The sequence below is a fragment of the Raphanus sativus genome, chromosome 9 (assembly GCF_000801105.2).
Source record: "Raphanus sativus cultivar WK10039 chromosome 9, ASM80110v3, whole genome shotgun sequence".
Taxonomy (NCBI): Eukaryota; Viridiplantae; Streptophyta; class Magnoliopsida; order Brassicales; family Brassicaceae; genus Raphanus; species Raphanus sativus.
The window spans coordinates 5,091,862-5,100,744 of record NC_079519.1 but is presented as its reverse complement, the minus strand read 5'-3'; the positions used below and the strand labels follow the sequence as shown (position 1 = coordinate 5,100,744).

Below are 8,883 nucleotides of genomic sequence, written 5' to 3'. Positions count from 1 at the left end.
TTCTTTCATTTATGAAGATTGTAGTAGTATGGCAGATGGCTCGTGAGTTAGTTTAGTTTTAACTTTTATCTTATCAAATCTAGTGGACGAGAATTTGAGTTAGAGTCTGTTTTTGTTTATAATAATTAATTGTGTCTCCTTGCCGATCATCCTGTTCATAAACTCTCTGTTTCTTTGTTTTTTCATCAGTGGGGATTTGTAGATCTTCTTAAGCTCTAGAAAAGGGATGCTTTGCATCAAGGCCAAGGACTCTGTGGAAACAGAAGAAAGCCTACGAGTATCGGCGACGTTTCAGTATATGTACCTGGTTTAAGGATACCTAAGCCTGTGGAGTTTTCTCAGTCACTAGGTGATCAATGCCCAAGACTCTTGTGGAGCGGTTTAACTGCTTTGAGGACGCGGATAGTTGTGATGGCTAACCAAGAAGGACCACCATAACAAGAACTAGGAGGAAGAACAAACAATGGTATCTGACATCTTTTTGTCTTCTTTTTCTTTCCCGGATACAACAAACTCAATGGAATTGTTTTACTGCAGGAGGTTCAACGCTTGCAGATCTCCATCAAGCTTTGAAGATTATCTACCTGTTCTATTAGGATTAACTAAAGATGGTAAAAATATCATTTATGTGCTACAGAACCGATATCTGTTTGGTTCCATATATATAATATATATATATATAATAATATATATATATTCTGACATGCATTATTTTTTGTATGTTTATAGTAGCCAATTACAGTTCAAAAGTACAGTTTAACTGGATAAATCAGGAGGATGAGGAAGAGGTGTGGTAATCAAAACAGTTTATCTTTAACTGTGCTGTTTTGTGTTCTTTCATTTTAACCTTTATGTTGAAGGTTATTTGAGCATATGACGAGATTATTTTTTTACCTCTACCAGGAAACAGCCATGTTAAGCGTTTGTATGAAATATTGTCGGTTTTGCATCAATGGCAATGCTACAAATGTCACAAGCCAATTTGCTGCTGCTTCCTAGAGGTTCTACTGATGGCTACCATCCAAAAGTATCCGAAGGTTAGATCTTTAAAATTTAATAGTACTTCTTGGTTGTTCTTGTTAGATTCTACTTCCTAGTCACATTTTTCTTGAAAAAATTCATAAACACCACATTATTCTCCAGAATTGAATTGTAAGATGTGTGTTTGAGTCCTATTTAGTCATCCAAAGCAGATTGAAGGATTAACGTTATGCTTTTTCAAAATCTATTGTAGAAAACAGACGAGCTTCAATTGATATCTTCTAAAGGCAGCTGGATATCTTGACTGCGCTGTCAAGCATGTCCTCCCTCAGTTTTCAGCCGAGCAAAGGTCATATACGATAAAGTTTCTAACGTCAACCGTTATAATGTTGATAAAACAACCTTACTGACTTGCCCCTTTTTATGTTTTCTCCTGTTCTACAGGAGAAGTTTACCTGTTGACCTAGCAGAAGGAGCTCTACGGGCTCTTTGCCTGCAAGCATTAGGCCAGGTAGAACCTTGGGATATATTTAACTACCTTTGATGTGCTTCATGTGTTTCCTAGTATATTTGTGAAGCAGTGATTTTAGATTGGTAGCTTTTGAGTAATTTGATAATATTTTTAGTTCACTTTACAAAGGTCTATAATACTTGCGCTTCTGATTCAGGGTGTTGATATCCAACTTTGGTATTGCGATTGATAGCTCAAAAGCCACTCTCGCAGTGAAGCGAAGACTTTCATGTGAAATGGTGAAATACTGGCAGCAGTAAAGCCTTAGTACCTTATAAAATAATTTGTTTTCCTTCTATAACTCTCTTTGCTTATTGCTTTCATTATAATAACGAAACGTGATGCTACATAGATTAGTTGTTGTTATGGAGTAGTGTGTATTATCATCCACTTAGATTAATGGGAAAAAAGTCAATAAACAAAATGAAAAAAAAAGCAAAAGAAAAGTGGTCATATCACTATCTCGAAAGTGTCACACTAACTTGTGGCGGCTGATCATCATTCTCTATCTCATTTATTTTACTGAAAATGAGAGAAGACCATCTAGAAGAAAGCTTTAATTTACTACTTTTTCTACATTTTTTCTCTGAGGCTCATTGAAGAGTTATATGGTTTTTTTTTTTTTTTCCGGTTGTAAAGTTAATGATACGATCTTGGGGCTGAAATCTCTCTTGGACACTTTTTGATGGACATTGATCAGGCACAGGATAACTTGATGAATCTCCCATTAGCAAATGGCTGGGGAAAAGCATATGCTCTTTGTCAAGTGGAAACATGTTGAAGCTAAGGTACTGTTTGGACATCATTAGATCTTTAGAGTATGAGAAACTCTGTTTATCTGTACAAGGCTTCCATTAAGATACTTGGTGTCTCTGTGTATTGGTAATGACCAGGCTGCAGCGTACTACTACCATGGGTTGATTCTTGATGAAGGAAACACAGAGAAATCACATGGCATGGCGGTTGCTGCTTTACAAGCTGCAGATGAGTGTTTCAAAGAAAGTAAGAAAGCAAGTGAGGCATTCAATGCATCTTCACCCACGTCAAGGTAACTCCATCTCATGAGTGCCTTTGTAGTTGAATCACCAGCATCTATCTATCTATCTGTTGTTCATTAATATCTCCATCAACGTTTTTTTCAGGACTCCACCGCTTTTCGGAACAATGAAGTATCTATCAGAGAAAATACCGAAAGAAACTTCAAGTAAAGTCAGGATAAACCGTGATCTGTACTCATATGAGAAGTGAGTTTCAGCTTGACATGTTTGTTTGGTTTCTCTCTCGTCTCTTTTGCTATTATATGCTCATAAATCTTATGATGGTGTGTTCATTAGAATCATGGAGACGGCACCAACTCTTCCTGATTTTGCCTTGGCATTGAAACCTGATGAGTACCAACTCCCTTCTGTAGATGCATCATGGTCCGAAGACAGGACTAAAAACTCATCAAATCACATTACAGGAAACCAAAGATAGAAGCAGTGGATAGAATGAATGTTGCCTTATAGAGTACAAAGCCACAGTGGCCGCCATATAAATACCAAATGGTATAGCTCTCTCTATAAACTACTCTTGTGATTCTCCAAATGTTGATAATATATGTAAGAAAAGCTCCCTTTGTGTGCAAACCTTCCAAATTGGATTTGTATAAGTTTCCAGAAAAAAAAAATCAAGGGAACATGTTGTTTGTATTCTGTATGATTGTTTAGTGCAATAAAATCATATTCTTTCTGCAAAATATAGTTTCATTTGAACACATGTTAATCTCATTCTCATAGTATACATTATGAAATCAAATCTATGTGCACTTATATACATATTATTAAGTTGGGATAAGAGGAGAGTATATGCATAGATATTTGTCCACACGGACCACAACTAAACTTGCATAAAAAGCATCCATCAAGAGAGGAACCTTTTTGACCTATACCTTTTATGTTAATTTCACATGAATCCCCCAAAAAAGCAAAAATGTGTAAAATGTGATTTTGCTTTCAACAAATATATTCTTTTTGTTTACTTGCACACTTATCTTTCCCAACTTTTATTTCTAAGGAATAATCTTCTCCCCCTTCCTTCTCCTTCTACTCTGTCCCCTTCCACAGCATATATTCATTACCCTTAATGTATCCTATAAATACAGTGTGATTATCACCTTTGTTTCATCAAACTACTTCATCTCATCCATTTCAATCTTATTAAGGTTTGAACCTTTCTTCTTGTTTCTGTAACAAAATAAAAAAACATGGCTTCTGCTTCATCTCCAGCTATGCTTCAAAGATCGGATTCTATCGCTGACAAAATGCCTGATGCATTGAAACAAAGCCGGTACCACATGAAGAGATGTTTTGCCAGGTTTTTTAGAAAACTTTCAACATCACACTTTTGGTTAGCTTTTCTTTCTTTGCTACGTTTTGATTAATTTCTCTGTTTGCTATGTTTCAGCTTTGTTAAAGGAGGAAAGAAGCTAATGAAACGTGAGAATCTGATGAATGAGATAGAGAAATGCATAGAAGATAGTCTTGAACGCAAGAAGATCATGGATGGACTGTTTGGTTACATTCTCACTTGTACTCAGGTAAGTAGATGATATTCATTACCATTTTGTAATTCATACAAGGTTTAAAGAAGTTCCTTAGGTATGTTAACAAGTTCATCTGTTTTAACCACTCAGGAAGCGGCAGTGGTTCCACCGTTTGTTGCATTAGCCGCGAGACCAAACCCTGGTTTCTGGGAGTATGTTAAGGTCAACTCTGGAGACTTAACAGTGGATGAAATCACAGCCACGGATTACTTGAAGCTCAAGGAATCTGTTGTCGATGAGTCATGGTTAGTGAAAGATTTACATAAGGCATTTAGAGTCATGAGTGTAATCTTTTTATTTAAATGTTTTGTAGGGCTAAGGATGAAAATGCATTGGAGATGGACTTTGGAGCTATTGATTTCACAACTCCAAGGCTTACTCTTCCTACTTCGATTGGGAATGGAGCTGACTACATCTCTAAGTTTATATCTTCTAAGCTTGGAGGCAAATCTGATAAACTAGAACCTCTCTTGAACTACCTGCTTAGCCTTAACCATCACGGAGAGGTCATTGAATGAATCCTTATTTCTTGTTTCCATATTCATTTGCTTTGTGCAAAAGTAATCTCATTCTTGATGATTTATGTCTGCAGAAACTCATGATCAATGAAGATCTCAACACAGTTACAAATCTCCAGAGATCTCTGATGCTTGCTGTGAATGTAGTATCCACTTTCCCTAAACACACGCCTTATGAAACTTTCTCACAAAGGTAAAAAAAATAAACACAGCTCAAGATTCTTTTTATCTTCCAATAGTAACTTGAACAAGAATCTGATTCTTTCTTAGGCTGAAGGAAATGGGATTCGAGAAAGGTTGGGGAAACACATCAGAGAGAGTGAGAGAAACTATGGTTATGCTCTCACAAGTTCTTGAGGCACCAGACAGTGTGAAGCTAGATTTGCTATTTAGCAGACTTCCCACAGTGTTCAACGTTGTTATATTCTCTGTCCATGGCTATTTTGGTCAGCAAGACGTGCTTGGATTACCAGACACCGGAGGGCAGGTACTTGCTCACAAAGAAGTCTAGTTAACAAGAGGAACCTTACTGTTTTAAACCTTGATGTGTAATGGTAGTCATACAGGTTGTTTACATTCTTGATCAAGTAAGAGCCTTGGAGGAAGAGCTGCTCATTAGAATTAACCAACAAGGTCTTGGATTCAAGCCTCAGATTCTTGTGGTGACACGGTTAATACCTGAAGCAAGAGGAACAAAGTGTGATCAAGAACTAGAAGCCATTGAAGGAACCAAGCATTCTCATATCCTCAGGGTTCCTTTTGTCACAGAGAAAGGAGTCCTCCGTCAATGGGTTTCACGGTTTGATATCTACCCTTACCTCGAGAGATTCACGCAGGTAAATGGTACATGTGTTTCATCTTATTGTCTCAACAACAAAACCAAACTAAAACCTTCTTGTTTACAGGATGCAACGAGCAAGATTCTCCAACGCTTTGATTGCAAGCCTGACCTTATCATAGGTAACTACACAGATGGGAACTTGGTTGCATCTCTAATGGCTACCAAACTCGGTGTCACTCAAGGAACCATTGCACATGCTTTGGAGAAAACAAAGTATGAAGATTCAGATGCAAAGTGGAAAGAGCTAGATCCTAAATACCATTTCTCTTGCCAGTTCACAGCTGATTTAATCGCAATGAATGTCACTGACTTCATCATTACCAGCACATATCAAGAAATAGCAGGAAGGTTAGGTCTTGTTCTTTCTATATGTGCGTCAAACATATTAAACATTTAAGATCCAAACTCATAACTATAACTTGCGCAGCAAGGAAAGGCCAGGACAGTATGAGAGTCACACTGCCTTCACAATGCCTGGTCTATGCAGAGTTGTCTCTGGCATTGATGTGTTTGACCCCAAGTTTAACATTGCTGCTCCTGGGGCAGATCAATCTGTATACTTCCCTTACACAGAGACACAGAAAAGATTGACCAAGTTTCATCCTTCAATACAAGAACTGCTTTACAATGAGAAAGACAATGCTGAACACATGTAAGTAGTAGTCTCATTACAAATAAACCGAACACCAATATGACTTTTGAGTTTACCTAACTTGTAGATTCTGTTCAGGGGATATCTTGCTGAAAGAGAAAAACCAATCATCTTCTCAATGGCCAGACTTGACACGGTGAAGAACATCACCGGTTTGGTTGAATGGTATGGTAAAGACAAGAGACTAAGAGAGATGGCTAACCTTGTAGTTGTTGCTGGATTCTTCGACATGTCCAAATCTAATGACAGAGAAGAAAAGGCTGAGATCAAGAAGATGCATGATCTTATTGAGAAGTATAAACTCAAGGGGAGCTTCAGATGGATAGCTGCTCAAACCGATAGGTACAGAAACAGTGAGCTTTACAGGTGCATTGCTGATACAAAAGGAGTCTTTGTTCAACCTGCTTTGTATGAAGCTTTTGGTTTAACGGTTATTGAAGCCATGAACTGTGGACTACCAACTTTTGCCACTAACCAAGGTGGACCAGCTGAGATAATCGTTGATGGTGTCTCTGGTTTTCACATTGATCCAAACAATGGTGATGAATCTGTTGCTAGAATTGGAGATTTCTTCAGCAAGTGTGGGACAGATGGTTTGTACTGGGATACTATCTCTAAAGGTGGTCTCAAACGAATCTACGAGTGGTAAGTCTGTTAAGTTTCTTGTACTTCCAACTTAAAACAAATTGATGATAAATGAACTGATCATAGTCCATTATATGTTACTCATATCTCGTCGAAACTTTCTATTTTAGAGCTTATATTTTCAAAAGTAGAGATGAACCTTGAAACGCAAGTCACAATACATTTGCTAATTTTTAGGTTTTTAATCGTTTGTATAGCTACACATGGAAGATTTATGCAGAGAAGTTGTTGAAGATGGGAAGCATGTATGGATTCTGGAGACAGGTGAATGAAGATCAAAAGAAAGCTAAGCAGAGATACATTGAAATGTTTTACAGTCTCCAGTTCAAACCACTGGTGAGATTTTTTTAAAAGACTCTGAAGCTTAGTATTGATGATAGCTACAAAACTAACCTTTACAATGCTTTCTTGTAGACCAAGAAAGTGACAATCCCTGAAGATAAATCTCTGCCTTCGAGATTGGCTTCACTCCGTAACCTCCTTCCCAAAAAGCCTTCTCTTGGAGGAGGAAGTAAGCAAAAGGAAGTGAATGAAAGAGAAAAGATGAAACAGGAAAGTGAAGATGGTCAAGAACATAATGAGTCTAAAGTTGGAGGAGGAGAAGTGAGAAAGGGTTTGCTTGCAGCTGAAGCATCAGAGAATACGAAGAAAGTTTCAGAAACTTCTGAAGAGACACAGAGACTAGAGAATACGAAGATGACATGCAGACTACAACAGAGCCAAGGAGTTTCATCGGTTAGGAACTTGTTTTGGTCTGTTGTGGTTTGTTTCTACATCTTTTACGTTTTGAAGCAGAGGTTCTTTGGAACTTACTCGGTTCAAGAAGATTAAAAAAGTCTCTCATGGATAGAGAAAATAGTCTAACAAAAAGCTGTAAATATAATGAATGAAATTTACCATCGATGTAAAGTTATATAATAAAACATATGATCAATTATAAACACTTTGTGAATTACTATTTTATTATTATTATTTATATAATGTTATGGCTTACCAGGTTGGACAACTTTATATAACACGTGGACGTCTGCAATCTGCATGTATTAATTATGAAAATTTTGTTGAAGATTATATTTGAATTTACTTCATTCCGTAGTATAATAAATAATGCAATGAATCGGTCCATATGATAATTAAATTGGTATAGCTAATATGGAGCAACGAAGGCAGAAACTGTACGTGAAGTTTCACTTTATTCAAGGTCCCAAAATAAATATGGTAAGATGGGAAATTTATATCTAATTAATTTATCATTTTTAAATAATGTAAATATTTAAGGAATATAATAAGGAACACATGAGTGGTAAATTAAAGACCAAAGTGATGATAAGAAACAATATGTTGATAAATTTTCTTCCTAAATGATTATCTCATCAATAACAAAGGCTTGTTGTTGCATGGCAAATTCATTACACTATCTTTTGTTCATCAATAGATTTGTATTTAGTTCACGTTATATCATTTATAATCTCCTCTCTTACGTTCTATGACTCAGAAAAAAAAAATCATCCTAATAATGACAGGATAACACCAACAAGGTAATTCTCTCATCAATTTTGATTTTGAGATATATGTTTTTGCATCACCCTAATCGGTTATTAATTAACTTCTGAGTCATTATTATACGTTTCTTTGCATCACCCTAATCGGTTATCAATTAACTTCTTACCACTTTCTTCACTCACGCTTAATTTCTTCTTTTCGATGAAATTTGAAGTATATTGTATTAAATTCACATTGCTGTCAAAGTGCTCAAAGTCTCAACCATATTTCTTTCTTTAGCAGTTTTGTATTTTATCTGTAAAACAAGTTTGACTTTTTGGATTTTTTTTTTTTTTTGTCAACGACTTTTTGGATCTACGAACTAGAATTTCCGAACTTCATGCAATTAAATAACAATATTTTGATGATACATACTCCGCTCTGTCTTTTATTAACTGTTTTTTTGTAACATTTTTATTAACTGTTCTATAAAAAATATCATTTTTCAAAAGATGTTATTCTACATTTTTAATACAAATATTCAATTAAATCTCTTTCTTGCCTTATTAATAACTTAACATATACAGTGAAACTTCTATAAATTAATAATGTTGGGACTACATCAAAACTATAATTTTTTATTAATTTATAGAGATTATTAATTTATCG

At 35.9% G+C, this 8,883-nt stretch overlaps 2 protein-coding genes across 2 annotated transcripts; both read left to right on the top strand.

The window, feature by feature from the left end:
* The first annotated feature begins 725 nt into the window (after positions 1 to 725).
* On the top strand, positions 726 to 3,230 carry LOC108828740 (uncharacterized). The gene is given in 10 exon segments (XM_056995478.1): positions 726 to 788; positions 904 to 1,037; positions 1,235 to 1,330; positions 1,426 to 1,492; positions 1,650 to 1,749; positions 2,193 to 2,236; positions 2,238 to 2,280; positions 2,386 to 2,540; positions 2,635 to 2,736; positions 2,827 to 3,230. Coding segments are annotated over 6 exon segments (507 nt in total). The 5' UTR covers positions 726 to 788; positions 904 to 1,037; positions 1,235 to 1,330; positions 1,426 to 1,492; positions 1,650 to 1,728; the 3' UTR covers positions 2,969 to 3,230.
* Positions 3,231 to 3,674: 444 nt separating this feature from the next.
* On the top strand, positions 3,675 to 7,693 carry LOC108828189 (sucrose synthase 6). The gene is made up of 12 exons (XM_018601793.2): positions 3,675 to 3,847; positions 3,938 to 4,070; positions 4,167 to 4,321; positions 4,390 to 4,582; positions 4,669 to 4,787; positions 4,865 to 5,081; positions 5,161 to 5,430; positions 5,500 to 5,783; positions 5,863 to 6,087; positions 6,166 to 6,732; positions 6,930 to 7,068; positions 7,147 to 7,693. Exons 1-12 carry the CDS (start codon positions 3,738 to 3,740, stop codon positions 7,561 to 7,563), a joined length of 2,829 nt encoding a protein of 942 aa, XP_018457295.2. The 5' UTR covers positions 3,675 to 3,737; the 3' UTR covers positions 7,564 to 7,693.
* The last annotated feature ends 1,190 nt before the right edge of the window (positions 7,694 to 8,883 follow it).

Bases quoted from the DNA above. Each gene is read 5' to 3' on its own strand.
- LOC108828189 (XM_018601793.2), top strand. From the start codon at position 3,738: ATGGCTTCTGCTTCATCTCCAGCTATGCTTCAAAGATCGGATTCTATC. The intron at 3,848-3,937 runs GTTTTTTAGAAA...GCTATGTTTCAG, and splicing joins ATGAAGAGATGTTTTGCCAG to CTTTGTTAAAGGAGGAAAGA. The intron at 4,071-4,166 runs GTAAGTAGATGA...TTAACCACTCAG, and splicing joins ACATTCTCACTTGTACTCAG to GAAGCGGCAGTGGTTCCACC.